The sequence below is a fragment of the Desmodus rotundus genome, chromosome 3 (assembly GCF_022682495.2).
Source record: "Desmodus rotundus isolate HL8 chromosome 3, HLdesRot8A.1, whole genome shotgun sequence".
NCBI classification, from domain to species: Eukaryota; Metazoa; Chordata; class Mammalia; order Chiroptera; family Phyllostomidae; genus Desmodus; species Desmodus rotundus.
Window position 1 is genome coordinate 186,158,500 of NC_071389.1, and position 19,176 is coordinate 186,177,675.

At 41.9% G+C, this 19,176-nt stretch overlaps 1 protein-coding gene across 2 annotated transcripts in view; it reads left to right on the forward strand.

The window, feature by feature from the left end:
• The window catches only part of ANO4 (anoctamin 4), a 321,384-nt gene extending 306,337 nt beyond the window's left edge, over window positions 1-15,047 (forward strand). For both annotated transcript variants that reach the window (XM_045186936.3, XM_053921960.2), the window contains 4 exons: window positions 728-847; window positions 10,091-10,196; window positions 11,962-12,157; window positions 14,294-15,047. In XM_045186936.3, coding sequence (XP_045042871.1) covers window positions 728-847; window positions 10,091-10,196; window positions 11,962-12,153 — 418 coding nt within the window. In that variant the 3' untranslated portion in view covers window positions 12,154-12,157; window positions 14,294-15,047. The remainder of the gene's footprint in view (window positions 1-727; window positions 848-10,090; window positions 10,197-11,961; window positions 12,158-14,293) is intronic.
• Window positions 15,048-19,176: the final 4,129 nt, after the last annotated feature.

Consider the following 19,176-nt stretch of genomic DNA (forward strand, 5'->3'; position numbering starts at 1 on the left):
TTGCAGTGCCAAGGGGAAGACATACACGCATGCTGCCAACCCCAGTACAAGCTGTGTGCCAACTGTGAAGTGCAGCAGCACCATCGGGACAAGGGAATGAGTCTTCTGGCAGGAGTGACTAGGGCATCTTTCCAGAAGGTGGAGCATTTCAGTCAGCAATTGAAGGATGAATGCTACTCTCACCTTTAAAGAAATGGGTAGGGAACCCCAGCAGAAAAGGAAACCTGAGCAAAGGCATAAAAGCGTATGATACATGCAGGGAGTATAGTCTATCAGGACTATGGCATGCATGTGAGTTGGAGAGGGGGACTACATTTACATCAGTTATATGCAGGGCATTGTGAGAGAGCATACATATTCATTAATGAAGTCATGTGCTTATCTGTGCTTGTGTATTGTCTCTGTATGTCATCAATGAAAGAAGCAGTGACACCTATAATTTATACTGATTGTGCAGTGTTGTCTTTCACCTATTTCTCTGAGGCATTGATTGGAGTAGCGATGTTTTGTATGATGACTCTGCACAGCAATGAACAAAAGAAACGACTGTTCTTGATTCAATACCCAAGGTTTTTCGGCGCATCCTAACTTGAGTACACATGGCAATGCAGGGCAAGCTACAGGCACTCCCAACTGGAGGAAATTCTAGGAAGGAAGAGCCTTACTGAGGTGAATTGGATGCAGAGGTGATAGGAGGTCTAATTACAGAATTTCCTTTCTCTTTTAGGTGCATGGTTGGCTATGTGAATGCCAGCTTGTCTGTGTTTCGAATTGCTGACTTTGAGAACCGATCCGAGCCTGAGTCTGATGGCAGTGAGTTCTCGGGGACTCCTCTCAAGTACTGCAGGTGGGCACTCTTAGCCTAGGATGGGCTGGCTCTGCCCGAGGGAGGTTTTACTCAGACAGCCCTTTCTGACTGAGTTGGTTTAAAGCAGTAGTCTCAACCTTAATATGCATTAAAATTCCCTGGAGAATTTTAAAATCTGACATCTAGATCCAGGAAGCTCATAGAGTTCCAAATATGTGACCCACACCAAGATATTATAATTAAAATGTCAAAAGTTAAAGACAAGAGAATATTAAAAGCAGAAAAAGAAAAACAATTTGTTACATACAAGGGAACCATAATCAGAGTATCAACAATTTTGCAGCAGAAACTTTGCAGGCCAAGAGTGATGCAATATATTCAAAGTGCTGAAAACAAAAACCTCCAACCAAGAATGTTCTGCCCAGCACAACTGGCCTTCAGACTTGAGGGAGATAGAGTTTTCTAGACAAGCAAAGCTAAAGGAGCTCAGACTCACAAGAAATGTTACAGGGACTTCTAAAAATTGAAACAAACAGGTACAAACAACCAATAAGAAAAAATATGAAACTATAAATCTCATTGGCAAAGGTGAATATATAGATGAGGTGGTAATCACTTATAATGTTAGGAAGCTTAAAAGACAAAAGTTGTCAATTATAACTAATTAATTAGTTAAGAGATACACCAGATTAAAGAAGATGTAAACTGTGACATCAAAAACATAAAACATAGCAGGAGAGCAAAAATGTAGAGCTTTAGAATACAATCAAACTGAACTTACTGTCAACTTAAAATAGACTGTTACAGGTAATCATCATGGTAACCACAAGAATATAGATGGGTCTTCTTTTTTATTCATTCATTCACTCTATGTCTTTTGATTGGAGAATTTAGTCCACTTACATTTAAAGTAGTTATTAATAAATGTGTACTTATTGTCATTGTTCGTTGTTTTTGGGTGTTTTGTAGTTCTATTCCTTTCTTCTCTTTCTGTCTTCCTTTGTGGTTGGATGACTCTCTCTATGGTATGCCTAGATTAATTTCTCTTTATCTTTAGTGTACCTACTGTAGGTTTTTGCTTGTGGTTAACAAGCAAAGCTACAACTAATGTCATACACAATGGTGAAAAGCTAAAAGCTTTTCCTCCACAATCAGGAATAAGACAAGGAGGTCCACTCTTACCACTTGTATTCAACATAATATTGGAATTCTTACAGCAGTGAGGCAAGGAAAAGAAATGAAAAGCATGCAAATCAGAAAGGAAGAAGTAAAACTGTCACTATTTGCAGATGACATTATTTATAGAAAAACCCTAATGACCCCACAAAAAAATGATAGAATAAACTCAGTTGCAGATACAAAATCAATATACAAAAATCAATTGTTTCCATAACTAATAATAAACTATCAGTGAAATTAAGAAAAAAAAATCATTTACAATTACACTAGAAAAATAAATACTTAGAAATAAATTTAACCGTGCTAGTGAAAGACCTGTACACTGGAAACTGTAAGACATTGATTAATAAAATTGAAGACAAATAGATATTCCATGCTTATGTATTAGAAGAAATGACATTTTTTAAATGTCCATACTACCAAAATAAATCTACCAGATTCAATGTAATCTCTTTCAAAATCCAATGGCATTTTTTACAGATATAAAACAAACCTAAAATGTGTATGGAACCACAAACGACCCTAAACAGCCAAAGCATTCTTGATAAAGAAGAACAAAGCTGGAGGCATCAGCTTTCTTATTTCAAACTATATTACAAAACTGTAGTAATCAAAACAGTATGGTATTGGCATAAAAACAGATATACAAACCAATGGAACAGACTAGAGGGCCCATAAATAAATGGTAATAAATTTATATATAGTCAATTTATTTATGATAAAGTAGCCAAGAAGATACAATGGGGAAAGGACAGTCTCATCAATAAATGGTGTCAAGAAACAGGACAGCCACATGCAAAAGAATGAGACTGGACCAATACACAAAAATTAACTCAAATGAACTAAAGATTTAAATATAAGACCTAAAACCATAAAACTCCTACAAGTAATAATAGGCAGTAAGCTCCTTGACATTGGTCTTGATGATTTCTTGAATCTGACACCAAAAGCAAAGGCAACAAAAAGAAAAATAAACAAGTGGGACTACATCAGAGTAAAAAGTTCCTGCATAGCAAAGAAAACCATCAACAAAAATGGAAAGGCAGCCTACAAATGGGAAAAACTATTTGTGAGTCATACGGTTAATAAGGGGTTAATATCCAAAGTACATAAAGGACTCATACAACTGGATGGCAAATAAATAAATAAATAAATAAATAAACAGTCCAATTTAAAAGTGGGCAGATGTTCTAAATAGAAAATTTTCCCATAGAAGCCACACAAATGGCCACTGGGTACATGAAACTCAGCATCAGTAACCATCAGGGAAATGCAAATCAATCACAATGAGATATCCCCCACACCTGTTCGCATGGCCCCCATACAAGAAGATGAGAGATAACAAGTGTTGGTACAGATGCAGAGCCCAGGGGACCCTCGTGCAGTGTTGTTGGGAATGCAACCTGGTGCGGCCACTGTGGAGACAGCATGCAGGTTCCTCAAAAAATTAAAAAGAGAACTACCATATAACTCAGCAATTGTACTTCTGGGTATTTATCCAGAGGAAGACAAAAACACTAACTCAAAAAGATATCTGCATCCCATGTTTATGGCAGCATTAGTTATGATATCCAAGACATAGAAACAACCTGAGAGCCCACTGATGGATGAATGGATAGAGAAAACCGTGTGTGTGCGTTTGTGGGTGTGATGGAATATTACTCAGCCATACAATGGAAGGACATCCTGCTATTTGCAACAACGTGAATAACCTTGAGTGCGTTACTCTAAGTGAAATAAGAGAAAAACAAATATCATATAATCTCACTTATAGGAGGAATCTAAAAAAATAATCATATTCATATCCAAATATGAACAAAAAATTCAAACTCATAGGTTCAGAGAACCGATTAGCAGTTGCTGGGGTGGGGCATGGACAAAATGTACGAAGGTTTCAAAAATGTACAAACTCCCAGTTATAAAATAAAGCCCTAGGGATGTGATGGCAACTATAGTTAACAATACTGTATCGCATATTTAAAAGTTGCTAAGAGAGTAGATCTTAAAAGTTCTCATCGCAGGAAAAAACAATTTCTTAAGTAATAACTTAAGGCAGAGCCCAGAGTGGTAGCAGACTTTGCAACCACTTTCACCCGAAGGTCATTTGCTGACCCAGCTACACTTGAGTCTGTATTTCAAGGCCTGACATGGTTCAGGAGGTTGAAAAAAAAGAGAAAAATGACCGGCCCCTGAGTATAAATCTAAACAGACACTGCATAAAACAGCAATATGTAAATACTGAGATCTGTTTTACAGCAGTGAAATAAATTAGCTACGTGCAGCAGCATGGATGAACCTTACAGTGGTAGCACGATACTTAAAAAAAGCAAGTCTCAGAAGAATACATACAATGTAACACCCTTTCCAGAAAGTTTGAAAACAAACCTACACAGTAAAATGTTCAGACAGATTAATATGCATATGTATATACACACATAAATATGTGTTAATTATAAAAATGAAATTCAAGATAAGGAAATTAAGGGAAAGAGGTGGAAGAGCACAAAATTTGAGTAAGTTCCTAGTCTTGTTTTAATTCTTGGGTTGAATGGTGGATTCACAAGAGTTCATTATATTATTATAGTATTACATAAATGTAAAAGTTAGAGGAAAAACAGCATAAATACACCAAATAGGTTAATTGTAAAAATGTAAGAATTATGATCAAGCCAGTTTTGAGCAGCTGGGGGCCAATGTTATGCAGAATGCAAAGGATGAATAACAGTCAAGACATTTTACCTTATGTTGGACATAGTGTAACATGATCGTAATCAAAGGCGCTAGGAAATGGGGCCATCTGTAAAAATGTCAACAGTGAAGTTAATAATAGTAATTAGTCAGTGTGGTGTTGTCAGAGGGAACAGATAAACAGAAAATGGAATGGAATTGAGAACTCAAAAATAAATTGCATAACAAAGATGTAATCACAAATAACACAATACAATTCCATTTATATAGAGTTCCAAGCAGACAAAAGTAAGCACTGTTTTATTTAGGGACACTTGCGTAAATAGTATAACTATAAAGAAAAGCAGAAAATTACTACCAAGTTACCTTTCAGGGCACCTGGGATGGCCAGTGAGGCATTCCTAAGCCACCGACTGTGTTCTAGGTCTTAACTTGGATGGGAGTCGCATGCGGTTCATTTATCATTCTTTCAAATGTACATACACTTTTATTTTCACAGTTTAAAAATGGGAATAAATCAACTATACCCAGTGCTAGAAAAATGATGTTTGCAAGCTCATCATCCATTTCTTGAGAAATAAAAGCAGCTTTAGAGAATGCACTAATTTAAGTCAAAAGGGAACATCCCACCTTTCCCACATGTGAAAGTAAAACCACGAAATTGAAAGTGTTGTTTTCTTTAAAAAAAAAAAAAAGAAAGGATTACTTTCTGAAAACATCTCTGACTCACTTGAAAAAATTCCTCCAAACATTGATGACACTGGAGCACTTCGTGACGTTGAAGGAACCAGGCTGAAAAATTAGAGGAGTAGCACTTTGATTTAATTAGCTTTGAAGCTTGGCTTCCTGACTATTTCTACAGGAGGACAAGGAAGTGTTTTCTTTGTACAAGCGCCAGGGAGCATGTAGCCAGTCATTATGCAAATAAGTAGCACTGCATCCAAAACAGAGACGTGGGGCACAAAGGACATCCAAGCGTGGCCCTCCCTTAAACCTCTGCCTCGTGGAAGAGGCCAGTGGGGTGGAGTGGCAGGGGCCGGGCAGGAGGGGGTGGCCTGGAACCTGAACCGGGAGCGGGGGCAGGCAGCGAGAGTTCCACCGGTAGCAATCAGAAAAATAATACGAGAGTGGGAGTCCAAAATTTTCGAGCAGGGTGAGATCGAGACCCTCATTTTGTTAAGAGGGAAAACTGATCTCCCGGGTAGCTTCATGTATTAATAACCAAGATCATGTTAACCAGGCAAACCCCAAACTTGGTTCCAGGGGGCTTGCTTGCCTGTGCATAATTCTGGAGGTCGACAATGGATGACAGCCAACTCACTGGTACCACTGAATTTTAATTCCCTCAGGGTTATAATAACAAATTGTTTTAACTTCATTTTTGTTGACATTAGTACAGGTGTACCCATGCACCTCCCCCTTTGCCCACCTTCACCAGCCGTCGCCCCCACCTTCCCTCTGGCCATTGCTACACTGTTGTCTGTGCTTACATGTTATGCATCTATGCTCTTGGCTGATTCCTTCACCTTCTTTCATCCAGTCCCCTCCTCCCCTCCCCCGGCCCCCGACAGCTGTCAGCCTGTTCCATGTATCCATGCCTCTGTTTCTGTTTTTTTGTCAGTTTATTTTGTTATTAGATTCCACATATAAGTGACATCATATGGTATTTGTCTTTCTCTGACTGGCTTAGTTCACGTAGCATAATCCTCTCCAGGTCCATCCATGCCGTCACAAAAGGTAAGGGTTCCTTCTTTTTTACAGCTTAGTAGTATTCCATTGTGTAAATGCCCTACAACTTTTTTATCCACTCATCTACTGATGGGCATTTGGGTTGTTTCCAGATCTTAGCTATTGTAAATAATATATTCTTTCAAATTGGTGTTTTGGAATTCTTAGGATATATTACCAGACTTGGGATCACTGGGTCAAAAGGCAGTTCCATTTTTAATTTTTTGAGGAAACTCCACACTGTTTTCCACAGTGACTGCACCGGTCTGCAATCCCACCAACGGTACACGAGGGCCCCCTTTTCTCCACATCCTCGTCAGCAAACTGTTGCTGATTTATTGATGACGGCCATTCTGACAAAGATGAGGTGATAGTTCATTGTGGTTTTAATCTGCATCTCTCTGACGATTCGCGACATTGAGCATTTTCTCGTGTCTATTAACCATCTGCACGTCCTCTTTGGAGAGGTGTCTATTCAGATCCTTTGCCCATTTTTTAATTGGACTCTGTACCTTCCTGGTGTTCAGTTGTATAAATTCTTTATGGATTTTGGATATGAACCCCTTATCAGATGTATCGTTGGCAAGTATGTTCTCCCATACAGTGGGTTCCCTTTTCATTTTGTTGATGGTTTCTTTTGCTGTACATAACCTTTTTAGTTTGATATAGTGCCATTTGTTTTTTGTTTTTTTTTCTTTTTTCCCTCACCCTAAGAGATAGATCAGCAAAAATACTGCTTTGTGGGATATCTGAAATTTTACTGCCTATGTTTTCCTCTAGGATTTTTATGGTTTCGCAATCTACATTTAAGTCTTTTATCCATTTTGAATTTATTCATGTGTATGGCATAAGTTGGTTGTCTATTTTCTTTTTTTTTTTTTTTGCAATAGGAAATTTTTTAGAGAGAAACTTGACTTTATAGTACAACGAGTTAAGAGAGTAGGAAAGCCAGAGACCTGGTGCCTCTGAAGACTGAAACTTCTTAACAATTCAACATGTTCTGAGTTTGGTTCTCAGAACCTGAGTGCCAGCACAGGCCCGTGGTACCCCTCCGGGCGCAGGTCAGCGGAGCTGTGGGATGGACCCACTGATGCGTGCATTCCACACAGGCTGAAAAATAGGTGCATGCTCTCACCCACTGGACCCTCTCCTAGAAATGATCCAGAATGTTGCCAAATCACCATAGCCATGAGTGTGTTTTCTAATATTAAAAAGAAAATGTAAAGAGCATTAATTTTTTGAATATGAAAACCCCATAAATTAAAATTGAAAATCACCACCTAAAAACAACTTGTTTTCACTCTGCATATTATATGTGTACAATTTTATGAGACTTCCTAGTTTGCATAGTTATACTTAATAGCTGTTTAATTTGATATATTTGAATCTCCTCAGCTGTGCTGAATAAATGAATTTATGTGCTATGAATTTGTAACAGGAATCTTAAGAATTTTAAGAACTTTGAGAATGACACATCTGAATGGTATTTTCTGGAAACAGTCAAGGAAAATGGTCTGCAAGATCAAGGAAAATTCATTTTCTACCCAGTGAACTTAGAAGGAATCTGGGGAGGGAGAGATTTGTCAAAATTGTTCAAGTGAAAAGCCAAACAGGGTCTAAGAAGCTGGGAGATGGAGCAGTCAAAACACAGGGCAAAGATGGGAGCAGAGACAGAGATAAGGAAGGGACCAACCAGTGGGTCCTGAGAAGAATTTTCTGTTTTAGTGAATGCTAATGTGTAAAAAGTTTAGGGAATCGATGAAGTATATATATACACTTTTGTCTAATAATCAACCACATGTTCAATTAAAACCATACCGTACATTTCTTCTAGAATATTTACTTAACCATATTTGAAATATAGATAGCGAAAGATGAACAAAGGAGTTATATTTATCTTTTTTTAAAATTTACTGACTTAGAGGAAGGGAGACAGAGAGAGAAACATCAGTTTGTTGTTCCACTTGTTTATGCATTCATTGGTTGATTCTTATACGTGCCCTGACCAGGGATCAAACCTATAACCTTGGTGTATCAGAACTATGTCCTAACCAACTGAGCTACCTGGCCAGGACTTATCTTAATTGCAGAAAACAATTCCTGGTTCTTTTTTTTTTTAAGATTTTTAAAAAAATTTTAGCAAGAGGGGAAGGGAGGGGAAAAGGGAGAGAAACATCGATGCACGAGAGAAACATCAATTAGCTGCCTCTCGCACACCCCTACCTGGGGACCTGGCCCACAACCCAGGCGTGTGCCCTGACCAGGAATCACACCATGACCTTTGGGCTTGTAGGACAATGGCCAACTCGTTGAGCCACACCAGCCAGGGCCAATTCCTGGATCTTGACTAGCTGTTCTATGCAAAAAGTAAAATGAAGTTAGAATAGTCCAAGCAAACTCTTAGCCCTGAATAAAATTTTCTTCCTAAAATTCCAGGCATTATTATTGGACCTATGGCAGGAACAGATTGTGTAACTACATGGTAGAAGAACAGTGTTTTAGATGGTCACCTAATCCTCACCATCCTATAGAGAACCAACAGAAGGTACTAACAGATTCATTCTTAATTTCAGACCAGGTACTCACCATAAATACCACTTTACTGACAAAATAATTATGGTACATTAGTAACACATTCCAAAGACACTAATAATAATAAAGATGATTATGATGATAATAATGTGAAAGCACATATTTTTCTAATCCTTGATACTTTTCAAAGATATTCTGCAAAGGAATTGTCCTATATCCTCCTATGCAAATTAGTGCTGACCTTGAGGTTCAGTACTATCTTGTAAGAGAATTTGGATAATGATAATTTTTATTCAGACAAGGGAATTTGGTATGTCTGACAACAGAACTATTGGAATAACCAGAATTTTCAGATCTTTTCACACTTCTAGAGCTTATGGAAAGAGTACTGGATTCAAAACACAGGAAAACTGTATGATGTTGAGAGAGTCACTTTTCAATGTCCCCACCTGTTATAATAGGAATGCTATGGGAAGGATAAAATGAAATCACATGGATTTAAGTTCCTAGAATAATGCTTTGCCCCTATTGAGATGCTCAACAAACATTTGTGGAATTTGCAGCTGACTCACAAGTTACAGTTGCCCCATATGTTAGGAAGGACTTTTTAATGGCAAGTGGCAGAAATCCAGTATAAACTGACTTAGAAAGAAGTGCATTTGTTCAGGTGCTGAGAGGTCAGAGGGGTGGTAGTAACATAAGTAATGGTTGGATCCCAAGTCATCAAGACACTGTGTCTCTGCTGGCTCTGCTTCGTTCTGTTGAGTCCATTCTCAAGCAGGCTGTCTCCACAGTTTGTAAGGACCACCGGCGGCTCCAGGCTTTTACTTTCTGTGGGTTTGGTGATAATTCACTAAGTGATCGTGCTAACCGAAGTCCTGGTGATGAGTCTCACTGATCAGGCCTGGCTCATCTTCTGAGCTGGGGTCAGGGGAGTGGGTGAGCCTTGCCCAACCCACACAGATTGTTCCCCAGAGGAGAAGAGATATTCTTTTATCAGAAGAAATGCTGGACAAGCAAAACAACAGACACCTAGGGTACAGAAAGTTTTAAAATGTTTCTCCCACAAATAAGGGCTATAGAGAGGGAATGAAGGAGGTCTGGGAGTCAGGGAAATTGTAGTTTGGAAAGTGACATTCTTCTGTATATTTATAGATACCGAGACTACCGTGACCCTCCCCACTCACTGGTGCCCTACGGCTACACGCTGCAGTTCTGGCATGTCCTAGCAGCTCGACTGGCTTTCATCATCGTGTTTGAGGTTAGTTTTCTCAACCGTTCCGTCCTGCCCTTTGAAATAATGAAGGAACTAGACGTAATGAATAAATATGTTACAAGAATGTGATTGTGTATGTCCAGAAGCAGTACGGTAATATTACATAAACTCTTTATCTTCTTGTTTTGCTCCTAAGTGAAAGTCCTTGAATTTTCCAAGAAATATTTAAAAATCTATTTGTAGATTGTTCATGGATAAGTCAGGAATTATTGGTCCTAAATTTAATATTTGAAGGTCATGGTTCTTAAACGTTAGGAAAATTGCCCCTTTTTTCCCCATCCATCCCCAGAGATTCTGATACATCCTGTCTGCAGTTTGCTTTCCACACGCCCTCTGGGGTGATTCTGACGTGCATATTCAAGGAACTTAGTTTGGGAAACCCTGAACAGGGGGGAGGGGGAGCTGTTACACGTGGCAGCCTCGGGTTGGGTGGCATCATGGCCTTACTTATGGCCCAGCACACCAATGAACGTTCATTACCTGGGACCCAAACTAGACTTAAAAAGTGTAATTATACAAAAGTATCAACTACCTAGTAATTGCAGGTATTATGTGCCAGTAAAAACATATTACCTATTTGCCTTTAGACTTTAATGGTCTGCATTTCTGTAACTGTACTCATAAGTAGATACTGCATCTCCTGTCACATGTATTAAAGCCCAGTTAACACAAGCCAAGTCTGCATTTTGGCTTGGACTAGAAGCTTCCTGTAGCTCTTTTATTCTCTCACTGCTTTTTCTTCTTTTTCTTCGCTCCAGGGAATCAAAAAAAGACAGTATTAACCTGCTTTTCCCTGGGAATTAGCTTATAAATGGCTCAGTCCCTCTTTAAAATTTTTTTTTAACCCATCACTGTCTTAAAATATCTCTAAGTAAAAACAGGGTCGCATTAAGTTATTATTTGGCTTATCATCTAGAACTTTACATTTCTTTTCAACATTTTATAATTGAACTATTTTAAAATACTAGACATATACAGAAAATCTTGATTGGCAGGATTGTAAGCCATCCATGAGTCATCAAATTTACCAAGTTTTCAATAAAATTAAGAATACTTACTGATCCCATTTGAATGTGATTTGATCTTTATTTACAACTTTAGAATTTTAAGGGCCTTTAAAATTGTCACCTGGTACTTTACTGGTCACTGTCATATAGATGAAGAGAAGTGACAGTGATTCTGGAGTTTTGGCTGCTGGTCTTTCAGGTAAAGAACTTGTGGGAGTTTACCTCCCAGAAAGGTTTCTTCCTGGAATGATCACTTCTGTAAGCCCACTGATAAATCTTGCAACCCCGATTAGCAGAGTATTTACTGATCTACAAATCATCTTTAAACATTTTCTTATAGTTTTCACAATAATATCCATTTTCTAGATGAGCAAACTGAGGCTCAGAGTGACATCCTCCAGTCGATGGATGGCTCTTAAGCAGTAAAAGCTATGGAGCTGGGATTCAACCCTGGGTTTTCTGATTCCACAGCATGCCTCCTTCTGGCTCTCCCTTGTGTTCTTTGACCATTCCTTCTCTACCTCCTTTTCTGACCCCCCTCCTCATTCCCTATGTGACGCCATCCTGTTCCTGAGATAGTCTTTACTCACACACCCCTCCCCTGGCCTCACCCTACTTCCCACACACTGCAGGGGCTCCACATCCCTGGAGCGAGAGGAGTTCTTGAACCAGCCCCCGGAGCTCTTTCCAGCTAAGGATGGACAGTAGACCTGACTCTGTTGCATTCTCCTCTGTGTTTTTAGCACCTCGTGTTTTGTATAAAGCACCTCATTTCCTATCTGATCCCAGACCTCCCAAAAGATCTAAGGGATCGAATGAGACGAGAGAAGTACTTGATTCAGGAGATGATGTATGAAGCAGAACTGGAGCGTCTCCAGAAGGAACGAAAGGAGAGGAAGAAAAATGGTAAAGCACATCACAACGAGTGGCCGTGACCAGGTAGGTGCGAGGTGCGCTCAGGGTCTGAAACCGCTCCTCGGTTGGACGGGGAGGGGAAGCTCTACACTCTCAGAGTCAAAGCTTTCTACTGTTCTACTGAGAAGGATCAACATAACTCCTCAGAAGCTTCCCAAACCGTCCTGTTTCTTACGTGAATCGTTAATTTAACTTGTTATTCCCTTTACACACAACACCTGCAACTCCCCTCTGCCTCCGTGCCACACTCTGGCCTGTCAGTCAAAGTCTTCTTGAGTTGGCCTACGTGTTCCCTGAAACCAGCCTTCTCCCTTCTACTCCAGCTGGGCTATTCCCTTTAAGATCCCCAGCGCAATATGCCCCTTCTTTCTAGTTCCAGTCACCTTTTCATCTCATCCAGGATGGCCTTGTCTCCATCACCCATTCACTGCTTCCTCCCAGGCTGATCCGTGTCCAGCCATGTCCTCTAAAAAGTTTTCCCCAGACTCATGAGCCCACTGAGACTCACTCCTTACACACTTCTCAGGTTGGTGCATCAGTATCACGTGTATTGGCACATATTGATCTGTATTGCCAACTTATGAATTTTCAAATAGCGATCAGGCTTCCTCAGCATAATTGTAAGCATCTGTACAAAAGACTCTATGAATGGTAATTTTATTCTTCCAGCTTGTAAGCACATGGCACCCATTTAAATGCACACAGTTAGTAAAGGTTGGATGGATGGATGAAGGCTAAAAACATTGTAAGAAAGTTCCATAATGTTCTCACATATCAAAAGTTCTTCTGAAATCTTCTCTCTGGCAAGGCAATTACTAGCTGTGTGTTCTTGGACAAGTCACTTAACTTCTCTGGGCCTGTTCCCTCAGTGATGGAATGATTAGATGAGCTCACAGTTTTGATACTTTGTGAAACTAATACTGTAGCATTTTGTTTGCCTTCCTTGCCCTTCATTTCTCTCTCTCCACCTGTTTGAAGACAACTTTGAAAACATTTTCCCAAAATTTGGCCTCTAAAATAAAAATGAGATACACAAGGGAAAAAGTATGTTTTTCCCTTTTCATATAGATTGAGATGTACCAGATATCTGCAGAGATGTTTGTGGTTAAGCCAGTGAAGTTTTGTCAAGCCAGATCTGTGATAAGAGTCCAGGAGGTTATTACACGTGGGGTATGAGAGCGGACTTGGAGGACACCGCCTAGGCCCCAGGCCCACAGGGATAACTGGTGTCTGCAGGATGAACACTGGCCCTGCCTCCATCCCAAAGTAGACCTTGGCTTCCCTGAAGGCAAGAAGTGTTTTGCTACTTAGTTATTTTGCTATTCTCCAGATCTACCATTTGGCTATGTGTCTTTGGGAAAATTAACTTTTCTGAGCTGGCTTATTTGGTGGAACTAATAAGCAGTTCAAATAGTCACTGTATGTGAGACATTTCCAAAACGATAAAATGCTATAGAATCCTATAAGGGATTTGTATTATTGCTAAGCACTGCGCTGCAGTCCCCCGGATTCCAGACCTGGCTTTCCCGCTCTCTGACCCTACGTAGGACCTGGAGTGGCTCTCAGGTAGACTGGCTGCCACAGTTGAGAAAGTAAAGAAGTCGGACTGAGCAACACTTTATTAAGAGCCTTTCTGCTTTCCCCTTCCGGGATTCTATAATTTGCCCAAGCCCCTGGCTCTCGTGCCCACTCGAATCGCCTCTCCTCTGGCTCTGCCCAGCCTCGGAGGAGAAAGGCTGACTGCCAGGTAGTTTTAGTCAAGGTGGAAAGCAGACATTAGTGAAAAAAATCGCTCCCGGGAGCTCCAGGACCAGAGATGAGGCACGGCAGTGGCGTTTTCTACACCTCGGGGCCAGTAACCAATTGCAAGTCTCCTCTGGCCTCATCGTTATGTGCTGCTTTCTCCGTAACAAGGCCTTAAAAGCATAGTGTTTTCCTGTCTCTACTCCCCTCACGTTGGCAGGATGTCACCTTGCTTCAGACTGACTCAGTCCATTCCTCTGTAAAGCAGGCACAACGATGCTCGTACCACACATGCCTCCGTTTGGGGTTACAAATGCTATGCATGCCTTTGAGTTGTGGTGAGTACAGACCATTGCGCTTGTGGTCTTAAACCAGCGTGTGTACACAGGATTTTAATGCCGCCTTTTCTCCTTCCAGGTGATGGTTCATTTCCCGGCCGAGGACCTAAATTCTGTTTACTTCTGGCTGAGCAAGAGCACATGCAAGTGAATGACAAAAATGCAAGCGCAGTGCATGTCGCAGACATTGGCAGCAGCCGGGGAGGCAGCACCCTGGAAGGACTGCCGGAGAGTCGCCCTGCGGTCCGGCACACAACCGCTCCGTAGCCACAGACCATTCTTGGCCAAGCAAGCATGCACGTCACGGGCAGTTACATTCTCGAGTTTTTAAAACCAAGGGGAACTTGTATACTGGGCCTGTTTTTCAGCCTGTTTGCTACCTTTTTGCATTCTACCCCATGGGAATTTTACAGACACTGGGCTAAAAAGGGTATTCGGACACCTGGACGCACATTCCTGGGATGTCATCACATGGTCCTGATTCCATGTCACCCAATCAACGCAAACAAGACCCTGTTTACAACGTTTTCTTTCTTTTTAATTTCAGATCTTTCTGAGGAGATTATTATATGTGACATATCTATAGCTATGTGTATGGCCATAGATGTATTTCTGTGTGTACATATGTATAGTCGTGTATTCTTACATATGTACATACAAGGACAGAGATATATAAAGTACATAAAAATTCCTTACTTGTAAATAGCCAAAAGGTACTGACGTGAATGACGAATTTTCACATTTAAATAGTCATCAACATGAAGCCATGTTTAATGCTTGTATAATGTGATGCAATAAAATTGAAAATAAATTTATGCACATGAAATATTTTCAGCTGGGTCTTCTGAAATTCTGTTGTATTTCCTTCTTATGGAAAAAGAGGAATCATAGCAGAGTGGACTCTTTAAAGAAGGGTCTGTCACTCCCAAACACCCCTCAGAAATCCCTTTACCCTGCAGGGAGACAGCCTTTTTTCTTTCTGACCCACCTCTTCCATCTTGCTTCTTAGGGTAGTGAGCCAGCTAATGAGAAAGCTTAGCAAATGCCATTGAAGACGCACTCTGTTGAGGAAATATGACCAGTGGTCCTTACCAGGCTTTGGATTATCCTGCCGACTAGTGTGCTCTGTTAATCCTAGGACAGGGACCGCCTCCAGGGGAAGAAAGGTGTGTTTCTAAGCAATGCCTGTTGTTGTAAGTACTCTCCTTCCAGAGATTGTAGAGCCTGCCCTTGAACCACGTTATCACCCACACCTGGGCCAGGTGGGGAGAGGACAGGGCCCCCATTACCACACCCATCAAACACTGCCTCGTTTTGGCTGTGGGTTCACCTGAGCTCATCGATTCTCATCCCGCAGTGGCTTTGGGCAAGCTGGAACTTCAGCCTCTTCTTGGTTTCGTCTTCCTGGTACTCCTGATCAGCGAGATACCCTGGCAGGGCCTGGACTGTGGACAGGTACTCCGCTGGAAATAAGGCAGCAAGCGGTTGACAGCGTGTTCTTTTTAATCATTGTTCAAGGAGCCTGTGAAGTATCTCACACCAGCCCCAGGGAGAGGAATTTCCAAGGAAAGTCTCAAGAGATAAAGTACAGAGAGAAGTTACAAAAAGACAACTGGCTGTCCTGACTCAGCACTGTAACTTTTGCTTGCTGTGCCTGAGGCTCCACTCCAAGCATCAAGGCCCAAAAAGTCCTTAAATTTGACACATCTGTGGCTGCTTGCCTACCCCTTGGGGCAAAGGGAGTGGTGGGGGCGAGGGAAGGAATTGCGAGCTCCTCCTTGGGTTTGAGATAGGCCGTGAAAAGTCAGAACCAGGTGGAATTCTGCCTCTGCTACTTCAAGTGCCTCTGGCAATCACAATTCCTGATGTGTTTCCAGCATTCAATTTTTTTCCTTTCCTCCTTGTCTTGCTCCCTCCTTCCCTTCCTCTTTCCTCCTTCACACCCACCTACTCTTTCTTCATTTCTTTTTACAGCACAGTGAAGGCACTTATTCACCTTCCCTGCTTTGGGTAGAGGGAAATTGTGGTGGATATCTTAAGATAGTTTTAGGTTTGTTGGGGAGAAAGGCAAAGGTTATAGGAGGGAATTTCTGAGGGAGTTTGTAAGAGTTCAAGTGCAGGGAATAATGTCACCAACATGATGCCATAGGCCATTCCTGACTTTGCTCCCCCTCAGAAACAGAAAACAACTACTGATGGACAACACACCACTGAGAGAACACCAGGACACAGGGGTGAAGCTGAAGCACCCCAGTGCACCATGGAGACCAAAACAGACCTCAATAGGATGGGGAGAGGAGTGGCTACACGCTGACCAGTTGCGCCCTCCCTAGGCTGGTGCAACACCGCACAGAGAGGCCTCCCCGGGGCCTACAGTTCCTCCAGGGGGAAGAGAGAGCCCAGTGTGGATATCCAGCTCCCCCAGAATTGTGGGTCACTTCTCAGGAATCCCTACTTAGGTCTCACTGCACGGGGATTGCAGGAGAATCTGCAAGACTTGACCACTAGGTATTTGATTGTGATGGAGAATGGGGAGGAGCTTGCAAACAACTAGCACCCAGACCCTGGGGACTGAATTCCTGCCTGCAGAGCCCCAGGAGTGGTCCCAACCAATAGCTTTGCTCACCTGTAGAGCCCTGACTAAGGAACGTGGCGAGGTGAAAATCTGCTGCACTTGGGTCCTCAAAGGACAGCCTTGCCAGGCCTGGAGCCTGGTGTGCTCCCACCCAGGCAGGGAAGCTATGAGTCACAGCCCCACCCACTACTGAGTGTGGCTCCCACTCCCTCCCAGAAAGCTTGACCAGGAACACCTGGGAGGCTGCTTGGAGCTGGCCTTCCCCTTCCACCCAGTAGGGGTGCTATTGCCCTACCAATGTGGGGCGACGCTCCCAGCCCCTCCCAACCAGAAAGCCTAGCGGGAACTACTAGAAGCTGTGTAGCCCTGTACCGCTCACGAAGGGAGAACGGTAGGCAGAGCTGATTGCCTGCAGGGCAAAACCAGTGGCTCCGTTGGGCCAAGGAACGTGGGGCGTGGATTGGCTTGAGTCAAGAGCACAAAGAGCCTGGCCAGGCCTAGAGTCAGTTCTCCTGCTCCGCCTAGGCAGGAAAACCAATTCGTAGTCCCACTTACTGCTGAACACTGCCGCAACCTGCCTGACCCCAGGGACCTAACCAGAGAACACGGGGAGCTGCCACAGCCCATTCAACGGCCCTGCTTACAGTGGCGCGGGGACAGAGAGCACACCTCATGGCTTTTCTCATCTGCAGAGCAAAGCCAGTGGCCTTATCAGGCCAGGGAATTCACACACAGTCTTGCCTAATTTGGTCCTCAAACTATGAGTCACACACACCCTGGGACTTTCCTATTGTGCCGCCTGGGCAGGGAAACTAATTCATAGCCCCGCCTACTGCTGAGTATAGTACCCCGTCCTGAGCATCTAGTAAATTCGATCAGAGAACCCAGACCACGAGGGAGCCCCGCCCTACTCCCTTGCTGGGGCAGGCAACCGAGCCAGCAGACCAATCCAAGTCTTCTCAGTCAGCAGCACCTCCCGCAACCCGAGTTTGGGCAGTGGTCTCACCCCCCAAATAGACCCTAATAGCAAGCCCCACCCGTCCTAGGACATCATTACCAGCGCACACTTCCAAAACCCCAACCTGAGCTGACTGGTGAAGAACCATCTCTGCCGTGGCAAACTGTAGAGTCTGGGCACCGCTTACTCAGGTGTGCAGGTGCCGACGTGAGAAATCCAGGACCGCGAAAAATCAGGCAAGCATGACCCCACCAAAGGAAACGAATAAAGCTTCAATAACTGACACTATAGCAATGGAGATCTATGGCCTGTCATAAAAGAATAATCCTCTTAAGGAAATTCAGTGCACTGAGGAACACACCATAGAAACCATAAAAAATAAACAAACAGAAACCTCGAGCTGAAGTGTACCATTGAATTGAACAATTAAGTAGAGAGCTTCAGAAATAGACTCGAAGTTGAGCATTTTCATGTATCTGTTGGCCGTTTGTATGTTTTCCTGGGAAAAGGGTCTGTTCAGGTCCTCTGCCCATTTTAATGGGACTGTTTTTTGTTGTTGAATCCCGTATGTATTTTGGATACTAGCCCCTTATTAGAGGTATTGTTTGCAAATGTTCTTTCCCGTTCAGTTAGTTGCCTCTTTTTATTTTGTTGAACTTGTCCAATGAGATGTGAAAAAAGAATGAAAAGGGGTGAAAAAGAATATGGGGCGTATAGGACACAATAAAAAAAAAAGATATTTGCTTTATGGTTATTCCAGAAGGAAAAGAGAAAGAGAAGGGGAGAGAAAGCATATTTAAAGCAATAATGGCTGAAAAATTCTCAAACCTGGGGGGAAAAATGGAAATCCAAATCCACGAGGCCCCAAAGTTCCAAAATAGGTTGAATTCAAATAGGGCTACAGTGAGACACGTTATACCTAAATCACTAAAAGCCAAAGACAAAGAATAATTTTTAAAGCAGCAAGAGAAACGAGAGACGTTCCATACAAAGGAACCTCCTAGTGGATTTCAAAAAACAGAAACTTTTCAGGTCAGGAGAGAGTGGGGTATTGCATTCAAAGTACCGAAAGAAAATAAACACTCAACCAAGAATTCTATGACCAGAAAATGGAGAGAGAATGTTTTCCTGAACAAATGGTAAGGGAGTTTTATTACCACTAAATCTGTAAGAAGTGCTGAAGGGAAGTTTTTGAGTCAAAGTACAAGGGCACTAATTAACCTCATGAAAACCCAAGGGGGTAGCAGAAAACTCACTGATACTTACAGTGTTAGATTCTGTACTACAGGAATTAATGGTGGTTCATAATTTAGCTGGAACTCCGGTTTAAAAGTTAAAAACGAATGTATTTAAAATTACCGTAACTACAGTATGTTATTGAATACACAATATAAAAAAGTGAACTATCACATTAATAACCTAAAATGTT